The sequence below is a fragment of the Pseudorca crassidens genome, chromosome 14, assembly GCF_039906515.1.
Source record: "Pseudorca crassidens isolate mPseCra1 chromosome 14, mPseCra1.hap1, whole genome shotgun sequence".
NCBI lineage: Eukaryota > Metazoa > Chordata > Mammalia > Artiodactyla > Delphinidae > Pseudorca > Pseudorca crassidens.
The window spans coordinates 61,760,451-61,782,081 of NC_090309.1; the positions used below are offsets into that span (position 1 = coordinate 61,760,451).

The 21,631-nt window shown below is 38.7% G+C and overlaps 1 protein-coding gene across 6 annotated transcripts in view; it reads left to right on the plus strand.

The window, feature by feature from the left end:
- The window catches only part of ATL2 (atlastin GTPase 2), a 63,296-nt gene that overhangs the window by 12,197 nt on the left and 29,468 nt on the right, over positions 1-21,631 (plus strand). For 5 of the 6 annotated variants that reach the window (XM_067703224.1, XM_067703225.1, XM_067703227.1 and 2 more), the window contains one exon: positions 17,900-18,144. The exons of the other annotated variant lie outside the window; for it this stretch is intronic. In XM_067703224.1, coding sequence (XP_067559325.1) covers positions 17,900-18,144 — 245 coding nt within the window. The remainder of the gene's footprint in view (positions 1-17,899; positions 18,145-21,631) is intronic. 6 annotated transcript variants of the gene reach the window in all.

Consider the following 21,631-nt stretch of genomic DNA (forward strand, 5'->3'; position numbering starts at 1 on the left):
ATATGAACTACATTATATGATCTTTAAACGTATTTTTAAAGCTTGGTTATTCAGGATGGTCTTGTTGGTCAAGTGGGCAAAGCTGATGGGGGAAAGTATCTGATATCTGACATTATTAGTAGGTCTTCTGGAGTCTTTATAGTTTTTATTTTTGCAGTTTGCATCATAGTTCCAGTTTTATATGAGAGAAATTTAACTTTATAAGTTATTAATAACATTATTTTATAGGAGCAAATAGTTAAACCCTTTCTTGTAGTAGCTGCTTCTCTCCTTAAATTTTTTTGAAGTCCAAGTTTGTGTCTTTGTCAGTATTCTTATTCCAGGTGGCATCTTTTTGGGCAGGGAGAGGGAAGCCTGCTATTAAAAGCTCACCCAGGTGACCGATGATGACTCCAGACCAAATCTGTACATTTATATTCTTAAAGTAGGGATGTCTATGTACACTGCCTCTTTTCACTTTATATAGAATCCACAGTACTTCGACTGGAGTGGTTAGTTTTGTCAGAGTATTAGCAGTCTCCTAGGAAAAATGGAGGATTATAGTTTAGCTTGAAAACTTTTTTTTCCTTCAGTGAAAACAGCATCACTAGAAACTACATGAAGTAAAATAAACTGAACGATCTTTATGTACTAAATACCTGTAAAATATCATGATCCTTGGTACTCTGTTCAGAGGACAGAGGACATTGGCATCACCATGAAGTTATTTAGAAATGCAGTTTCAGGCTCCATCCCACATTTCCTGAATCAGAATATTCATTTTAATAAGATCCCCGGGTGATTCATATGCATTTTAAAAGTTTGAGAAGCACTAATGTAGAGGAAATAACATTAAATTAATAAGACCACGCCCAGTTCTCCCTCCAAACAGTGGTCTAGTCTTGTGTTTTCCTTATCTTTAAAAAGAGTGAATTTGGCTGCATAATCTCTGAAGCCCCTGTGAGTGATATATTAGATTTAATTTTAAGTATTGAGGCTAATTTTTTTTTTATAAACACTTTACTATGTAGAATTTCAAACACAGAAGTAGAGAGAATAGTGTAATGAACCCATTACCCACATTCAACAATTATGAACTTCAGCAATTATTAATTTATGGCCTATTGATTTTTTTTAAATTTATTTTTGGCTGTGTTGGGTCTTCGTTGCTGTGCGCAGGAATTCTCTAGTTGTGGTGAGCAGGGGCTACTCTTTGTTGTGGTGCACGGCTTCTCACTGCGGTGGCTTCTCTTCTTGCGGAGCACGGGCTCTAGGCTCGCGGGCTTCAGTAGTTGTGGCATGTGTGCTCAGTAGTTGTGGCTCACAGGCTCTAGAGTGCAGGCTCAATAGTTGTGGTGCACGGGCTTAGTTGCTCCATGGAATGTGGGAACTTCCTGGATCAGGGCTCGAACCCACATCCCCAGCGTTGGCAGGCGGATTCTTAACCACTGCACCACCAGGGAAGCCCTTTAGAATTCACCTTTTGTATTGTTTTGCCTCTTTTTGGTTGTTGTTTATTCTGGTCGCACTGTGTGGCATGTAGGATCTTAGTTCCCGATCAGGGATCAAACCTGCTCCCCGTGCAGTGCAAGTGTGGAGTCTTAACCACTGGACCACCAGGGAAGTCCCTGTGGCCTATTGTGTTTCAGTTTACTCCCTTTCTTCCCTGGCACTTACTTCCTTCTTTCCCTTATTATTTTGAAGCAAATCCCACACATCATGTCTTCCTCCACAAAGAGTTCAGTATGTATCTCTAAAAAATAAGTATTGTAAAACTTCATACATTTAGAACTAACATACAGGTATGCACAACGATCAAAGATCATGTTTATTGGTTGAATTTTCTTTACTCAGTTCTTTTAAATTAAAAAATAAGAAGGTAGATCTTAGAGTCAGGACATAATGGAGTTGGAAAGCAATTTAGAGATATCATTGAAATGTCCTTAATTAGCCAGTGCAATATCTTAAAGTCAAGGTGTTTAAGTGACTTCCTAAAGTTGACATGCTGGTTGGAGGTAAAGTCTAAATTAGTACCCAGGTTTATCTGGAATCAATGAGCTTCAAAGAAATACACATTTATGACTGTATGGATTATAGGATTTTGTAACGTCTGCTACTTACTATGGTGACTTGGGGTTGTGTGAGATCAGCTGAGCCAGAAACATGTTTCCTTGAATGATTTGAGTTGGAATTGGCTGAAAGAGAAAGGTATTCGAGATTTAGAAGGTGGAAAGGGAAGCAGCAGCCATGTTTACGCTGGGAAGACTGGCTGAGACTCAAGCACTATTGTGGCTCACAGCAGGCACATTGTCACAGATCTGCTGGGTCACCTTGGTGGTGTGGGGCAATATCCGGGCCTCAGTTCTTCCAGCTCTATTGAGGCTAATTTTCAAGCATCTGTACTAGAACTTGAATGTTCTAAAATTTCTTGACATTCTACGGAGTGTATGCATAGTCTCTTGATGCTTAAAACTTAAAACTCTTGTAGGAGTTAAAAAATGTCCCCTTCTCCAATATACAGACATATGTGTTTGAGTTATTTGTTGTCATATGTTTAATTTCTCTTTTAAGTACCTAGGAGCGTGATTGCTGGTTGTATGGTATGTGTTTAACTTTATATAATGTATTGCCAGAAAGTTTTTTTCAACTGATTGTATCGTTTTATACTCTCACCAGAAATACATGTGAGTGCTAGTTGTTTCCCACCAATTCTATTTTTGTCAGTCTTGTAAATTTTAGCTATTTCAGTGAGTATGTAGTGGTATATCATTGTGGTATTAATTTGTATTTCCTTAGCATCTAATGGTGTGAGTATATTTTCGTGTGCTTATTGATCATTCACGTATCTTCTTTGAAGCATCTCTTGCCCATTTAAAAATTGTTCTTATTGAGTTGTAAGAGTTCTTTATGTATTCTGAATACTGGATTTTGATTAAGGGTTTTTATGTCTATTCATGAGGGATGTTGGTCGGTAGTTTTGTTTTCTTGTAATGTCTTTGTCTGGTTTTGATATTGGGATAATTATATTGGCTTCATAAAATGAGTTGGAAAATGTTCCTTTCCTTTTTTTTCTGTAAAAGTCTGTGTAGAATTTGTAAAATTTCATTCTTAAATGGTTGGTAGTTCACCAAATTTCCAGTGAAGCCATCTGGGCCTAAAGTTTTCTTTTTAGGGGTTTAATGCATTTGATTTTAAACCTGATTCTTTTCAGTTCTCCTTTCTAAAGACTGAGTATATTCTTTTAGTTAGCCAGCTAGTAATACATTTCTTAGAATAGGGTTTTTTCTTCCAGCTTTTAGGAGGCAAGAATTGATATGTGTTTAGAACTGTATTTCTGGAGAAGTGGGGTGAGGGGAGTGATGGGGTGGGTTCAGAATTTTATAGTCACTTGACCTTGTATATTTTGAAAACATTTTGTTTTGCTCCTTCACAGCACCCTCCTGCCCCTCCCAATCACTAAAATGCTGTGGAAGCAGAAGGAAGATTGAGAAGCAGTGTTCTAGAATATTTGAGAGACTTTTTCTCGCTTCTAATAGCTGTAACCTGTATCTCTATCTTTCGAACTTAGATCTACATTTCCTAATAAAGCCTTTGTTAGCTTCACCACTTTAAAAAAAAACACACACACTTACTCTTATGGAATTTTCAAATATGTACAGAAGTAAAGAGAACAACATAAAGAACCTGTGTATATACAACTCTCAAATTAAACAATTATCAATATAATGGCCACTTTGTTTTATCTATTTTCCATAGCCAGCCTCCCTACCAGACTATTTTGAAGCAAACAACAGATTGTATGAATGTTTTGTGTCTTTAAAAGATTAAAGATTTTTAAAAAACATAGCCGTGGTACTATTATCATGCTAGAAAAATAATTCCTTAATACCAAATATCCAGACTTCATATTTCCCTGATTGTTTCAAATTTGTTAATAGTTGATTTTCTTGAACAAGGCCCACACACTGCATTTGGTTGATACGGCTCTTGAGTCTCTTTCTCCCCTTTTTTACCTGCTTTCCCCCCTTTGCTCTTGCAATTTATTTGTCCAGGTTTGTTTGTCCAGTGGAATTTCCTATGTTCTAGAGTTTTCTGACTCCATCTCTGTGGTGGTGGTGGTGGTGGTGAACGTGTCTCTTATCTTTCCTTTCCCATAGTTAGATCTAGAGGCTTGATCAGTTTCATGTTTTTAAAAATTTTTCCTCAGACATACATCTTTGATGGTGTCTTGTGCTTCCTGACGCATCACATCAGGAGCCACAAAACTTTTGGTTTGTCTCTTTGTAATGTTAAGACTGATTGAGGAGGTTAGGCGTTAATCTAGCCATTATAATCTATCCCATCAGCTTTTCGCTCAGTAGTCTTAGTAGTCATTGTGCATTGCTGCCTTTTTGAAGTCCCCATTTCTAGGGAGTGAAGACCACCTGGATTCTCTTTATGCATGACCTTAGACCTTACTACTTAATTGGTTCCTGGGTAAACAGTGTTAAGTCAGATCATTAGTTCCTGTAAGTTTGCATTGATTCTAATTGAGTTTTGTTTTAGGGGATCTATTTCATTCTATATCATGCTTGATCTTGAAAATAAATGAAGAGAAAATTGGACAAGATAATTTCAGGCATTTATTGAGCATAAATTAGATATCTAGCATAAATATAAATATATTATTACTTAGTAATGATTATATACTTAATACTAACACAACCTTTTAAGGACTTTTTTTTTTCTTGAACTAGATTGGCTGAATTAATTGATTGCCTTTTTTTTTTTTTTGGGCCATGCCACAGGGCTTGTGGGATCTTGGTTCCCTGACCAGGTTGAACCTGTGCCCCCTGCAGTGGAAGCTCGGAGTCCTAACCACTGAACCACTAGGGAATTCCCTAGAGCCTCTTCTTAAGAGCAAGATAAAAATGCAAGTCAGGAGACCCTCTTTCCCTGGTAGAATTTGCTTTAGCAAGTTTAAGAGGTCTACAATATTCCAAAGACCTTATATCCAAAGTTATTATCATCTGGTTCATATTTTGCTTGGTGATACTTTAAAACTTTGAATAGCAAATGCTGTCTTCAGTGATTCCTTGCTTTTTCCACTTTGAAAGTGCCTTGTTGCTGAACTATTTTGAGTGAGGTTCTAACAATTAGGTCAAGTTTGCCTTGAAACTATGCATTGCTGTCTCTTGGCTTTACTTATACATTCACTTCCTGAAAAACTTTGTTTTGTTGATAGTGATTTCAAATAGTGAATTCCTTCTTAACTTCCAGGTAACATTACTGGAAAATTTTTCAGTCCATCTGTAATGGCATTTAACAGTTCCCACTGAATTTTCAGTGCTGATCAATTTTCTTTCTAAACCTCTCAAATCATCTTTGAAGCTAAAAACCTATTCCTTTGACAGCTAACTTACCCAGTTTTTAAGCATTTTGAAGACTGTACATAGTGCCTTTAAGAAAATGTTCTCTTTGGTTCAGAGTTTTATGGATTTGCTGATACATACATTCTATCAGAGTTTTCCCACATTGTTAATCAATCTGTTCCTTTTAACAAAAATGACTGATAATTGTATTGACCTAGAGATCTGTGCTTCTTTCAGTTATATTTTCTTGCCTTTCACAACTGTACTTCGTTGAACATGATAGATTCAACCTGGAATATAACCCGTACTCTTTTATTCCTCACTTCTCTAGATTTAAAATGCCATGCTTTATTTCTAGAGTGATAATTTTTTTACTTAAAATTGTTTTGACTTTTGATGATATACTTTTTTTTTGAGATCATAGTTAAAGGAAAATTCCAAAATTTGAAGAAAATATAGAAAAAGTAGAGAGCAGAATACATTTTTTTGTGCTAAGCACTGACTCCAGATTTTTTTGCTCGATTATTAATGTCAGCTCATTAGCCAATGATCCTTAATTTCGAGTTGGTCATAGTGTTTATAGTTATAAATTTGAATTTTGACCTTTATTGTGGGAATCTTAATTGTAATAAAGGTCATGAAAGCAGGGTAGGGTCATTGAAAGTAAAGCCATTTCAATTTGAGGCTTTGCCTGTTTGTGCTTATAAGAGAGGCAGCAATGGGGCTTTAACCAGTTTTGCTATCTGTTGTGTTTATAGGCAGTTCCAGCTTTTTTACCCCCATTCGGTTGAGAGAACCACATTATTCCTATAGGAAAAACACAATTTGCTTTATAATGTTAAACTTAAACAAAATGTTCCTGACTGAGCATTCTCTAAGAAGTATATCATAGATATATTATGTAAGCAAATATATAGGAACTGTAAACCTTTTTGATTAGTTTCCAGCATTAAATTATGTATTGTATACAAGGTACCCCACTGTACTCTAAAATATGCAAGCAGCACATCATTTTTTTTGAAAACTATCTGCAAAATTCACTGTTTAAGCATTTAATAATTTGCTACTATAGAATTAAAGGGACTTCTGGGACTAAAGGGACTACACTCTTTGTTTTCTTAAAGCTGCCTAGATTATGAATAGACAGTTCATACAAGAGGAAACAAACATTATACATGGAAAAATGGTCAGCCTCGGTCAATTATATGCATGTTAAAGCAAAATGGGGCCTTCCCTGGTGGCGCAGTGGTTGAGAATCCATCTGCCAATGCAGGGGACACAGGTTCGATCCCTGGTCCAGGAAGATCCCACATGCCGCGGAGCAGCTAAGCCCATGCGCCACAACTACTGAAGTCGGCGTGCCTAGAGCCTGCGCTCCGCAGCAAGAGAAGTCACCGCAATGAGAAGCCCGCGCACCGCAATGAAGAGTAGCCCCCGCTCGCCACAACAAGCCCGTGCGCAGCAACAAAGACCCAATGCAGCCAAAAATAAATTAATTAAATTAATTTTAAATTTATTTTTAGTTTATATTTAAAAAACAGAAGTAATTTTGTCAGTATGGATGCACATATCAATGGAAAATGATTTTTAGGTGTTTGATTCAATTATTGGAAAACTTAAGTATGTTTGGAACAACTTGTGTATGTGAATCTACCTCTTCAGTTGTAAATTTTATGAAATCTAAGTGATCATGTGTTTTTGATAAGCATTTAGTGTCTGAATTGAAAGGTGCTGTAAGTGTAAATACACAGTACATTTCAAAGACAGTATGAAAGAAGAATGTAAATATCTTAATTTTAAAATACTGATTTTGAGTCCAAATGAGAGTATGTTGGATATATTGGGTTAATAAATAAACTAATATTAAAATTGTTTTCTTCTTTTTACTTTTTAGTGACTAAGGAAAACTAAGTTACATGTGGCTTATCTATCATGTGGACAGGGCTATCTGTTCTATAGTCTTAGTGGTAATTTTTTGTCTCCTTATAGCAGTTACTGAGAGAGGGTTGTTAATATCTCCAAGTATGATTATGCATTTGTCTATTTTTCTCTTTAATTGTCTGAATTTTTGCTTCATGTATTTTAAATCTCTTATTTAGGGTTATTATGTTTTTCTGATGTTGACCCAATTTATATCTAGAAGTACTTTTACTCTTGAAGTCTACTTTGACATTCATATAGCAGCACCATTTTTCCTATGGTTATTTCCATATGTATCTTTTTTCCTACCTTTTACTTTCAACCTGTCTCTGTCTTTATATTAAAAGTGCCCCTGCTCAGACTTCCCTGGAGGCGCAGTGGTTGAGAGTCCGCCTGCCGATGCAGGGGACGCGGGTTTGTGCCCCGGTCCGGGAGGATCCCACATGCCGCGGAGTGGCTGGGCCCGTGAGCCGTGGCCGCTGAGCCTGCGCATCCGGAGCCTGTGCTCCACAACGGGAGAGGCCACAACGTTGTGCGAGGCCCGCATACCGCAAAAAAAAAAAAAAAAAAAAAAAAAAAAAAAAAAGTACCCCTACTATACACAGTATGTAGGGTTGTTTTTGTTTTTGTTTTTGTTTTTTTTTGCGGTACGCGGGCCTCTCACCGCTGTGGCCTCTCCCGCAGCGAAGCGCAGGCCCAGCGGCCACGGCTCACGGGTCCAGCCACTCCGCGGCATGTGGGATCCTCCCGGACCGGGGCACGAACCCACGTCCCCTGCATCGGCAGGTGGACTCTCAACCACTGCGCCACCAGGGAAGCCCCAATATATAGTTTTGCTTCTGTTATCCAGTCTGACAATCTCTGTCTTTTTTGAATGTTTAGTGTATTTACATTTAATGTAATCATTGATTTAGTTGGGTTTAAGTTTGCCATCTTCCTATTTTTTTTCCGTTTGTTCCTTTTGTCTTGTTTTTTCTTTGGGTTAATTGGATATTTTTTAATATTTCATTTTGGTTCCTCATTGGCTTATTTAGCTATACCTCTTTATTTTTTTAGTTATTGCTCTAGAGCTAACAGTATGTATCTTTAATGTATCAAAGTCCATTTAGAATCAGTGTTTTTACCACTTTCCACTTCAAAATCATAATAACCTTAGAATGAATTTAATTACTTGTCCCACAACATTTGTCTTAATTTTTAAAAACCCCACCTTACAATCTATTATTTTTCTTCTAAATGATCAGTTATCTTTTAAGGAAATTACTTGGGGGAAACAACCAGTCTTTTATTTTTGTACCCATTTATTTACTACTTTGCATACTATAGGAGGGAATGAAGAGGCTTTCCATTTGGTATCATTTCTTTTCAGCCTGAAGAATGAAGAACATCATTTAGCATCTCATGTAGTACACAATTGCTGGTGACAAATTTGCTTAGCTCTTTTGCTCATTGTCTTTATTTTGCTTTCATTTTTCAATAATACTTTCACTGAATATACAAGTCTGAGTTGACATTCTTTTTTTTCTTTAAGCACTCTAAGGATATCATTTTATTGTCTTCTGGCTTCCATTGCTTCTGATGAGAAGCAGTCATTTGAATTATTCCCTCCACCACACCACTTTTTTTAAAAAATATAAATTTATTTATTTATTTTTGGCTGCATTGGGTCTTCGTTGCTGTGCCTGAGCTTTCTCTAGTTGCAGCGAGTGGGGGCTACTCTTTGCTGTGGTGCACGGGCTTCTCATTGCGGTGGCTTCTCTTGTTGCGGAGTACGGGCTCTAGGTGCGCGGGCTTCAGTAGTTGCAGCATGCGGGCTCAGTAGTTGTGACTCGCAGGCTCTAGAGCGCAGCCTCAGTAGTTGTGGTGCATGGACTTAGTTGCTTCGCGGCATGTGGGATCTTCCCAGACCAGGACTCGAACCCATGTCTCCTGCATTGGCAGGTGGATTCTTAACCACTGCGCCACCAGGGAAGTCCCCATCACACCACTTCTTTAAAAATTTTCCCTTTACCTTTGGTTTTTAGCAGTCTGACTGATGTGGTTTTCTTTGTGTTTACCCTGCTTGAGGTTTGCTGAGCTTCTTGGATCTGTAAGTCTCTGTCATCAAATTTAGTAACATTTTGACTATTATATCTTCAAATATTTTTTCAGTATTTTTTCTCTTTGTTCTCCTTCTGGGACTCTAACTGCATATTGGATGTAGCTCTACAGGTCCCTGAGACTCTGTTAGTTTTTCTTCATTCTTTTTTCTTTTTCTTCTTTGAATTAGAGAACTTTGGTCTGATTTCAAGTTCACTGACCCTTTGTTCTGCTGTTTACAATCTGCTGTTAAGTCTATCCAGTGAATATTTCATTTTAATTATTGTACTTTTCAGTTCTAGAATATTCGTTTTTTAGTAGTCAGTTTATTGGCTGAGGCTTCCTAAGTATTCACTTATTAAGAACTTATTTTCCTTTAAATCCTTGAACATATTTATAATGTCTTCTTAAAAGCTTTTATCTGCTAAGTTGAACATCTGGGCCATTGCAGGATTGCATTTATTTATTTATTTGTCTATCTATCTATATATTTATTTATGGCTGTGTGTGTATTCGTTGCTGTGCGCAGACTTTCTGTAGTTGTGGTGAGTGGGGGCAACTCTTTGGTGCGCGAGCTTCTCATTGCAGTGGCTTCTCTTGTTGTGGAACACAAGCTCTAGGCACGTGGGCTTCAGTAGTTGTGGCACGCAGGCTCAGTAGTTGTGGCTTGCAGGCTCTAGAGCTCAGGCTCAGTAGTTGTGGTGCATGGGCTTAGTTGCTCCGCAGAATGTGGGATCTTCCCAGATCAGGGATTGAACCCTTGTACCCTGCGTTGGCAGGCGGATTCTTAACGACGCACCACCAGGGAAGTCCCAGGATTGCTTTCTATCAACTGCTTTTTTATTTTGTTGTGGTATGTGGGCCTCTCACTGTTGTGGCCTCTCCCGTTGCGGAGCACAGGCTCTGGATGCACAGGCTCAGCAGCCATGGCTCACGGGCCCAGCTGCTCCGCGGCATGTGGGATCTTCCAGGACCTGGGCATGAACCCGTGTCCCCTGCATCGGCAGGCAGACTCTCAACCACTGTGCCACTAGGGAAGCCCTATCAACTGCTTTTTTTTCTTTACTGTGGGCCACATTTTCTTCTTTCTTTGCATTTCTAATAATTTCTGTTCATATACTTTATGTTACACAGTGTGGAGATTCTGGATTCTGTTATCTAGTTTTTGTTGTTACTTGCAGTTCAGTTACTAATTGCTCTTGAGCTTTTGGAGGCTTGGCTTTATACTTTTTAGTGTGGATCTGTGGGAAGCTTAGAGGCAATCCTCCTAACTTGGGGGGCACTAAATCTCCAAACTGTCGCCCCTCTTTTCAAGTCTTAGTATTAGGCTTTGTTTGGGTGGATCTTCAGTAGGCCTTACTCTAGAACATCGTTTTTGATTTGTAGATGTGGCCTTTCTGGTGTTTCAGCTTGATGCCTGAAGTGTTCATCTGTTCATCATGGCTGGGCCAAAATGCCACAGTGTCCCAGTACTGTTTGACTTCTGGTATCTCTGTTCCTCTTACAACCCTGTAGTTGCTGCTTTTTGGTAAGCCTTGCATAGTGTGTTCCTCTGCACCTGTGAAGCTTATCGCCCTTGGCCAAGGACTTCTGGGCTCTACCTCTGCATAGTTCCTTTTTCTCTGTCCTGCTGCACAGCTTCCAACTGCTTTTAGTAGTCCTGAACTCAGATCTTTGCTTGTGCTTTGGTTCCCCACGCTGTTTAGGAAATTGTTCTTAGCAGAGTGTGGCAGTGGATGGGAGGCGTGTGTGTGTGTGACCTTTTCTCAAGGATTACTCTCTTCTGCCTGTTGTCCAGTGCTTGTAAAAAGGTGCCTCGTATATTTTGTTTAGATTTATAGTTTGTGGCAGAGGACCAGTCTGGTAGCAGTTACTCTAATGACTGGAAGAACAAGCCTCAAATGTTGTTTCTCTCTCCCCCCCAACTCCCAAGTGTACCTGTGTTTTTAAAAACAAGGCAAAACAGAATTGGGGAAGATTTGTACTACTTTGTGATTTGCCGTTTCCCCACTTATTTTATACTGAGTTGAAGACTGTCTTTGATTTTTTAAATGTGTGTATGTGGTTTAAAGCTGCATAATATGTCAACATGTAGTTAAGATATTAGGCCGGGACTTCCCTGGTGGTGCAGTGGTTAAGAATCCGCCTGCCAATGCAGGGGACATGGGTTTGAGCCGTGCTCCGGCAAGATCCCTCATGCCGCGGAGCAACTAAGCCCGTGTGCCACAACTACTGAGCTTGCGCTCTAGAGCCCGTGGGCCACAACTACTGAGCCCGTGGGCCACAGCTGCTGAATCCCGCACACCTAGAGCCCATGCTCTGCAACAAGAGAAGCTAACGCAATGAGAATCCCACACACCGCAATGAAGAGTAGCCCCTGCTCACTGCAACTAGAGAAAGCCCGTGCTCATCAGTGAAGACCCAATGCAGCCAAAAATAAATAAATTTATTTAAAAAAATATATTAGGCCAATTTCCAGTTTTAAGAAGTTTAACATTAGGGACTTCCCTGGTGGTCCAGTGGTTAAGACTCCGCACTCCCAATGCAGGGGCCCTGGGTTCTATCCCTGGTCAGGGAACTAGATCCCACATGCTACCACTAAAAAAAAAAAAAAAAAGATCCCGTATGCTGCAGTGAAGATCCCACATGCCACAACTGAGACCCGGCACAGCCAAATAAATAAATATTAAAAAAGACATTTAACATTAATTTTCACTACCATAAATAACACTGATAAACCAACTTATATATCTGTGTTAGCATCTTTGTTTCTTATAATAAATATCTACAAATAGGTTTACCATGGTATAACCTTTTTAAGGCTTTTTAAAATATGTGCTGGATTAAACTTTTGAATACTTAGATACTATTTTCATTTTGTTATGGAGTATAAATGTTGAGGTCCAAGTACCAGACATCAAAATATCACTTTGCTTTTGTTGAATAGCTAATTTTTTTTGTTTTGTTTTGTTTTGTTTTTTTGCGGTACGCAGGCCTCTCACTGCCGTGGCCTCTCCCGTTGCAGAGCACAGGCTCCGGACGCGCAGGCTCAGTGGCCACGGCCCATGGGCCCAGCCGCTCCGCGGCATGTGGGATCTTCCTGGACCGGGGCACGAACCCGTGTCCCCTGCATCGGCAGGCAGACTCTCAGCCACTGCGCCACCAGGGAAGCACTGAATAGCTAATTTTTATAGATAGACTGAGTGCACTGAGTCCAGGCTACTATCCATAAAAATTTGTTACAAGTTTTTATTTGGAATGTGAATAATAAAAGTGAAATACTTTTGTTTCTCTTTCTACAAGTTTAGTTTTGGGTTGATGTAATCTAATGTTAGTAACATTGTAATGCAGATTTGTAGCACCTTTTTATTGTCATAGTTTATGATTAAGATTGAAGTTTGCAAATATACCTAGATTGGTCCTGAAGTGTAAATTTTCCTTTTGGAATGTGTGCTGAATGTATGAATTAAGATAAAGTATGATTAAATAGCAATAAAAAAAGACAGGTGTCTTTTTCTTTTTTTTAATAGACTTATTTTTTAGAGCCGTTTTAAGTTCACAGCAAAATTGAGCACAAAGTAGAGTCTGACCACATGCATGCGCACCCCCCAACCCCTGCCCCCCCCCCCCCCCACCCCCGGTCCTCACACACCTGCAGCCTCTCACCCTGTCAGCATCCCACACCAGAGTGGTACACTTGTCACAATCAGTGAACTTTCATTGACACCTGATTATCACCCAAAGTCTGTAGTTTACATTAGGGTTCACTTTGGGGGTTGTATATTCTATGGGTTTTGACAAATGTATGATGATACAGCTCTACCATTAGCATCATAGAGAATAGTTTCATGGCCCTAAAAATCCTCTTGTGTTCCACCTAGTCATCTCTCTTTCCCCACTTTTTTACCAAGACGGTGTCTTTTTGTAGGCCTTGTGGTAAATAGGTTAAGTATACTTAGTGTTAAGGTATGGAGAAATATTTGAGTTGATTGTCTGTATGTGTCTTTCAGCTTTGACCCTGAAAGATCCACGTCGGGGAGAACTGACTTGGAACAGTGAATTAGGAAAATCTGTTGGAGGGCTGAAATCTCTTTTTCCAGCAATCTCTTGGCATTAAAGAGTGGAAATAAAATCACTGTTCTCTACATAGAATTTAATTTCAGTTTAAGATCTTAGTGCTAAATTTAAAAAGACTTCCAATTGTAGGTGATCACAGAGTATTAATATTTATAGGTATTCTAAAGAAATTTGCATATAATTCTCTTTTATATGGTGGCCTATATCAGTGTTTGATGAATGAAGTACTTTATCTGTAGTTCGTCCAAATTTAGTAGGGAAATTATGATGGGGGAGTAAATTTAGCTGAATCATGTCATTGTACTCCATGATACCTGTGAAACATATTCGCTACACTTCCCTTTAGAGGTCTGTTGACTAGAAATAGTGACAAATATGCTGCCTGTATATCTGCAGTATCTATCTTGATTCGTGCTAATAAAAGAAAACTGGCCACTGTAGTCAATTAATTTAGGTGAAATTTTAAGGTAGCAAAGATTTCCTGCCAAATGGTTTATTTTTATTTTTAAGAAACCAACTAATGCTTTCTTTACATTAAGAATAAGACTACTTGTTGGTTTTAACAAAATCAGCAATCTCCAAATTTGGTCATTATGATACTTTAGCACTTATTAATTTTGAGTTCTTTTTAATTAAAATGTGTTACTTGGTAGAACTTCATACTTTTAATTGTAATTTTGTGATAAATATACTACTCTTGAGTTGCTAGAAGTATTTCCCCAAACTAATTATGTGAATGTCAAATTTGCTTATAAAACAGGTAGGGACATGTGTAAAACTCCTGAGTAAAATATGTAAATTTCATTCATTCAAGAAATATTTATTAAGCACCTGCTAGGTGCCAAGCGTGTTCTAAGTACTAAGAGAGTGGTCAGTAGGGTGACTGGGATCCTTATTTTTGTGGCACATATTTTCTATGGAGGGGGAGATATAAGGCACACATGTAAACAAATGAAAAAAGTTATTTTAAATACTGGAAAGGGCTGTGGGAAAAAACCCTGTTTTGTTAAAGTGATGGAGAGGGGTCTGTAATTTAGACTGAGTGGTTGAGGAAAGCCACATGGAGGAGATTAACATTCGCACTGAGACCTAGATGATGGAGAAGCAAGCCACGTAAATTTCTAGGGACAGAGCGTTCCAGACAGGGGAGAACACAGGACAAAGATTCTGGGGTGGGAAACAGGTTTGGCCTGTTCAAGGAACAGCAAGAAGGGCAGATTGCAGGGGCCAGATCACACAGAACTGGGGAGACTATGGTAAGGGATGTAGAAGATTTTTTTTTTCCCCTCTATTTTCTGGTTATGGTGGGGAACTAATTGAGGGTTTTAAGCAGAGGATTGGCAGTCTAGGAGGGGAGACATGTAATAAATAAGTACTTACATAAATATTCAAATGATGGGTGGATTAAAATTGGGGGAGTGTAGGAGGACTGAATTTGGTTAGGAACCTTGGAGGAAGATATTCCTGAGAACATGACGTTTAAACTGAGATTTAAGGAATTAATTAGGGGAACAACATGGGAAAGAGTATTCCAGGCAGAGAAATATCATGGGTGAAATAAGGGTCTAGAAAGAGCTTAATAGTATAAGGATCTGAAAAAAGGTTAGCTTGTCTATTGGTAGTTTACACAGGGGAAAATAGCACCAAATGGGGCAGGAGAGATTTGGCAGTGAGTACAGGATTTTATGAGGCACATGTAGGATTTTAGTTGTTAATGCTCTGTAGCAGTGATTTTTAAGGAGAGTAACTTAATCACATTTACATTTAACCGTATTATTCAGTTTCTACTCTGTGAGGATTGGTTTGGAGGAGGGGGCAAGAAGGGAGACCAGTTCGATACCACCTTAAGTGAGATAAGATGGTGGTGATGATGAGAATAGGGATGGTATCAGAAGATTTTGAATGAAGACAAATTTAAGACCTTCGTTATTGGTTAGATTTAGGGGTAAGGAAAAGGAGGGATGTATCATGGACAGCCCTCAGGTTTGTGCCTGCAAATGGGTAGATGGTGATGTTGTTACACAGCTACACAGGTCAATTGAAGGTCACTGTAGAGTTTTAGCATTTTAAGGTGTAAATAAAAGCTTTTCTGTAGGATTGATTATTTTAGAATTACTGTCACCTTAATGACAAGCACCTGTAATGCTTACGATGTATCAAGCATATTTCAAATCATTTAATCCTGATGACAACTTAATGTGGTAGGTGCTATTATTATCCCCATGTTACAGATGAGGAAGCAGGCATAGAGAAGTTAAATGACACGCATCTAGGCCGTTTTGCTTCTTGGTTCATTCTTTTTTTAAAAAACTTATTTATTTTATTATTTTATTTATTTATTGCTTCTGGCAGCGTTGGGTCTTCATTGCTACATGCGGGCTTTTCTCTGGTTGCGGCGAGCGAGGGCTACTCTTCGTTGCAGCGCGCGGGCTTCTCATTGCGGTGGCTTCTCTTGTTGCGGAGCACGGGCTCTAGGCCCGCGGGCTTCAGTAGTTGTGGCACGTGGGCTCAGTAGTTGTGGCTTGTGGGCTCTAGAGCACAGGCTTAGTAGTTGTGGCACACAGGCTTAGCTGCTCTGCGGCATGCGGGATCTTCCCGGACTGGGAATCGAACCCATGTCCCCTGCACTGGCAGGCGGATTCTCAACCACTGCACCACCAGGGAAGCCCCTCCTGGTTCATTCTTAACCACTAATAGGTTTGGAAGGTTTTAATCACACAATTTGCATACTGTTTGGTAATATATTAAATTGGAATTTAACTATGTTGTACTTTTCCTGGAAGGTTTACTTTTTGTGCATTCAAATAGCATACCTGGCTATATCTGTATAGCATTGAAACAAGCAGTGATAATATCCTTTTTAATTAAATAGTGTTTGCTTTTACTTTAAAAAATTCTCCTTTGAAACTGACTGCTCTTTATATTACATTATATTGTTACTGTTTGCAACAGCTTTTGAAATAGTGTTGATTTTGCTTTGTACAGTTAAATGTGCCTTGTGATGTGAAGGTAAAGACTCTAATAGTCTTTGCAAATCAAATAAGCTAGATGTTTCTTTCTGTAAAGAAATTAAAAATTCATTAATGTAAGTATATAATCTTCGTGCTGAGAATAGTGTTTGTGTGGATAAGGTATTGGTGCACTAATAATGTGCCACTCCTCAGTGGACTGGCTGTCTCCTCGGTGAGGAGGGGCTGTCATTGCATTGAACACGGTAGATACCATATGTCTCCTTAGATTGGAAACTGGCACTTAGTAGACAATCTCAAGGGGAGAGTCTTAAAAATGTTGATGTGGGAGAGGATAAGATCCCCAGGAGTGTTGCTAGTGGGATCAAGCAATTGATAGGGAAGAAAGGCAGACAAGGTACATAGTCTCTGAAACTAGCTATTAAGTGGGTTTAAAAACAAACAAACAGGGCTTCCCTGGTGGCGCAGTGGTTGAGAGTCCGCCTGCCGATGCAGGGGACACGGGTTCGTGCCCCGGTCCGGGAGGATCCCACATGCCGCGGAGTGGCTGGCCCCGTGAGCCATGGCCGCTGAGCCTGCGCGTCCGGAGCCTGTGCTCCGCAACAGGAGAGGCCACAACAGTGAGAGGCCCGTGTACCACAAACAAGCAAACAAAAACCAGAAAACAAAACACAAACCTAAACTTTAAAAAACTCTCTCACCTGTTACATATTCTATAGTTATTTCTTCATCACTATTCAGTAAAGTTCTTCTGCAAAGGTTAACTTCTTTTGGTGTGCTGGGTGAACAAACGAGTTTATATAGCTGTTTTTTAGGAGCTATATAATTTTGAAGGGGTGTCTGTGGTGTTTGGTGAAAAAGGGCCCTAGAGACAGATGAATCTCTGCACCTCGTTGACTGTTCTTATGTCTTCCACTAAAACATTAATCCTGTGCTTTGTTTTAATAAGGAATGCTATCCTTTTAGGTAACTCTTATTAAATTAGGGAACCATTAGCTTTATCATGTGTCATTTTTGGAAATTTCTTAGGACCTTAACCCTTGAAGTTTCAGAATGAAAAATAATGTTTACAATTTATATGTATATTTTAATCTTTGTAACTTGGAGTAATTTCCAGGTGATGCCTATAGGGAAATTGGAATCTGAATTATTAGGTGAAATTGATTTTCCACTCACTACATCTGGTTTGCATGTGCATACAGTAGCAAAAGTTGTTTATAGAATCACACAGTGTTCAGAACAGCTGTTGCGCACGTGTAGCTGTTAAGACCTGATTGAGATAGAGGCCTTACTTAGTATTCCTGCTTATCTCTCTATATAGTAAGAAACTGACTGGTATTCTTGGTCCTATTATAGAGGGAGTGAGAAATCCAGTGTGTGTTTGAGCATCACTTTTTGTAACTATTTCCAAATGACCTATAATGGAGGAGAAGTTATTTGAAATTTTGCTTTCATTGTGATCCTTTAGGAAAAGTTTAGAATGCAGGAATTAAGGTAACCTGTTTCTCTCTTTTTTAACTCTAGGTGAGAATTATGAAGATGATGACCTAGTAAACTCTGATGAGGTTATGAAGAAACCATGTCCAGTACAGATTGTTCTTGCACATGAAGATGACCATAACTTTGAGCTTGATGAAGAAGCTTTGGAGCAGATATTGCTACAGGAGCACATACGAGATCTTAACATAGTAGTGGTATCCGTGGCAGGAGCTTTTCGTAAAGGGAAATCATTTCTACTGGACTTCATGCTTAGATATATGTATAACAAGGTGAATAGTGTCTTTTAAATTGAACTGAGTTAAAAACAAAAATTACCAACCAATATTGTTTAAAACTAGTAGACAAAAAACAGTAAGAGCTGTATCTTTAATTTTACGAAAATACAGTTCTTGATAAGACTTCTCAGTTAAGACAGTAATGTAAGTTTGTTTGAGCTCTTGATTCTTCTTCATCTCCATAATTCCTTTTTGCATGTAGTACATATTGAGGCATATGGTTGAGCACCTGTGTTCCAAGCATTGTAGCTCTAACCTAAGATGTCTGAGTATACTCTAAAGTCTCTGAAGCACCGTTCAGTCTCTCGCTTTTTGTTATTTCCTTCCCCTTCTCAGTCGCCTTTACAACAGTGGGTGAAGTAGGCTGATAGAGACTTCTGTAAAGGTATACTTATGCTCCTCAAATAAGTCTCCTTCAGAGACTTACTTTTTGAGATAAGGTTCAGTTCCTTAAAGTGACTTCCATGGTCTTCCATGATCTCTGAGCCTCATCCCTTGTCTCTGTATGTCAGGTATACTATAGTTTTTGCAGTTCCTCGAGTATGTCGTGTTATCTCTCAAATGTTGCTGTACTGTTGGCTAATCTTTTTTCATAGGAAGCCTTCCTTGGTTTCTAAGGCTGTGTTATGACCATATGGCACAGGTCCTATGTTTCATTGATACTACTTTAGTTACTTATTTTTCCTGGCTAGTTTACTGTCAGGAGTGGGCTTTATCTTGGTTACCATATCTCCCATGCCTGGCACGATAATTGGCCCATAGTAAGAACTTATTTTCTATTTTGACTGATGAATCACCCTTTCTCTACACATTTTCACTTTTTGATGGTACCAGACAATTATTTCCCTCCCCTCCCTGACTTTGACTTTCTCCCCTGAACAAAAGCAAGAAAAAAAATTTTTTTTTCCCGCTTGAGTCAGAGTAGTTTTCTAACAGTTGAAAGTTGGGCTGAGGGAATGAGAGTTTGATAGGAACCAAGAAGGAGGAATTGGAAATTTGTAGTGGAGCACTTAAGGGGAAGGGCTTTATAGGAGTAGGCTTTAGACATTCAGAAGGCCACATGAAGGTGCTAGAAATAACACTTTGACAGAATTATGTAATTGTCTAAACATCTGTCAGGGTGTTCACCTTTACGTGTTCTGTGTAAATCTGTAACTGGATATGCATCCTACTTGAGATAAGTAATAAGGCAAACATTCCTAGTTGATTTTCAGGAAGCTTTTCAATATTCTTTCCATAGGGATCTCTTCAGGCATGTTCAAGCATGCCTGAGTATCAAGAATGTAGTTCATGATAAAGAACACTATTTGACACAAGTTGGAAATTGAGAAAGATATAGTATTTTAAGGTTTTTCCACTTAGACTTGATTATTTTCCAGCAATTTACATCTGAAATAGAGAAATGTATAGTGACTTATTCTTTTTTTTTGTGACTTATTCTTTAAAAAAAGAAAGTCTGTACATTTAAAGATGATAAAGAATTTCTGTATTTTGAGGCTCTGACTCCTTAAGTTAGCTTGTGTATATTGTTTCTATCTGTGTCTGAGCTGTTCACTGCAAATGTATTTGATTCCAAGTAGGTCACAGACAGAATGTTAGAAGGGGAAGGAAGCTTAGATCACTTGTCTAGCAAGTTTCACCTTAGGTGCCATTTCTTATTTGATCTCTTATCAATTAGTAGTGGCTGTTCAGAGGGCGAGTAGCAGCCCACATGTGTTGTATATTTGTAATCTCTGAACTAATAGAATTTCCTCCTTTGTGGGTAAGATACTGAAGCCACAGAATGGTAAGGAGGACCTCAGGCTACACACCTAGTTAGTGGTTTCTAATCTAAATGTCTTTATTAATTTTCATTCATAAAGTTTCCATATAGGATTCCTGATGTAAATAATCTTATTCTGTCAATTGAAAATCACATTAAACAGTGTTTGATTTGGAGGAATAACAGGCTTCTAATTATACTGACTTAGTGGTGGGTCATGCTTTTCCTAGGAGATGAAAGTAAAGGAGAAAAAACAGTGGGATAGTTTTGGAATATTTCATTAACCTATATGCCTGCAAAGATGGGATGGTAGTTGAAGAAGGTGGGAGATAACAGTGGCTTTATACAGTCGTCCCTAGGTATCCCAGAGTGGGGGCGGGATTGGGGGGGCTATTGATTCCAAGACCTCCAATGGATGCCAAAATCCCTGGATGTCCAGGTTCCTTATATAAAATGGCGTAGTACAGTCAGCCCACTGTATCTGTGGGTTTCACATCGGGAGGACCTACTGTACTGATTTCGTATGTCTCTGGTATTGACTTGAGTCAATTTATGTAAAGCAGTTCACTAAAGGAGCCAAATGTAAATATTTTACTTCATGATTTAGAAATAGATATGTGTTTTAATTTTGATTAGTTAGTAAAGGAATCATAACAAAGCTGAATGTGAGCTCTTTTCTGTTGGATAAAAACAAAAACTTCAGTAGCTAAGTTCTTAAAACCAAGAATATTCTGAGATTGTTACCAAACATTTCCAAATTACAGGGGAAATTCTGATTTTTAGGTCTCATTTTCTTGCAAAGTAAATAGCTTCCTACACAGGTTTTTTTTTTCCTTAAGCTGCTACTTGTATTATGAAAATAGGTTGGTTTTGCTTGAAATATAGAAGGAAAGAAATCAGTCTTTTGTAAACTTGAGAAGTGAATTAAAAGTTTTTCTAGAATAAAATTCCTTCATGTCATGTTCGAATTAATCGGTTATTTATTTTTAAGATAAATTTATTTTATTTATTTATTTTTGGCAGCGTTGGCTCTTCATTGCTGTGTGTGGGCTTTCTCTAGTTGTGGCGAGTGGGGACTACTCTTTGTTGTGGTGCGTGGGCTTCTCATTGCAGTGGTTCCTCTTGTTGTGGAGCACGGGCTCTAGGCGTGTGGGCTTCAGTAGTTGTGGCACATGGGCTCAGTAGTTGTGGTGCACGGGCTTAGTTGCTCTGGCATGTGGGATCTTCCCGGACCAGGGCTCGAACCCGTGTCCCCTGCATTGGCAGGCGGATTCTTAACCACTGTGCCACCAGGAATCCCAAGACTGAATAATATTCTATTGTATACATATATCACATTTTATTTATCCCCTCATCGTTAGTGGGCATTTGGGTTCTTTCCACCTTTTGGCTTATGAATAATGCTGTAATTCTATGAATATGTTAATATAACATATATTCACTAATTATATATAATACATTAATATATAATAATGAATGATAATGGTATGAGGTAAGGGTTCAGCTTCATTTTTTTTTATATGCCTATCCAGTTGTCCCAGCACCATTTGTTAGAAAGGCTATTCTTTCCCCATTGAATGATCTTGGCACCCTTGTTGACAGCTAGATGGCCATAGACATGTGGCTTTATTTCTGAACCCTCAGTTCTGTTGCATTGGTCTGTATGTCTGTTCTCATGCCAGTACTAGACTGTCTTGATTACCTTTGCTTTGTAGTAAG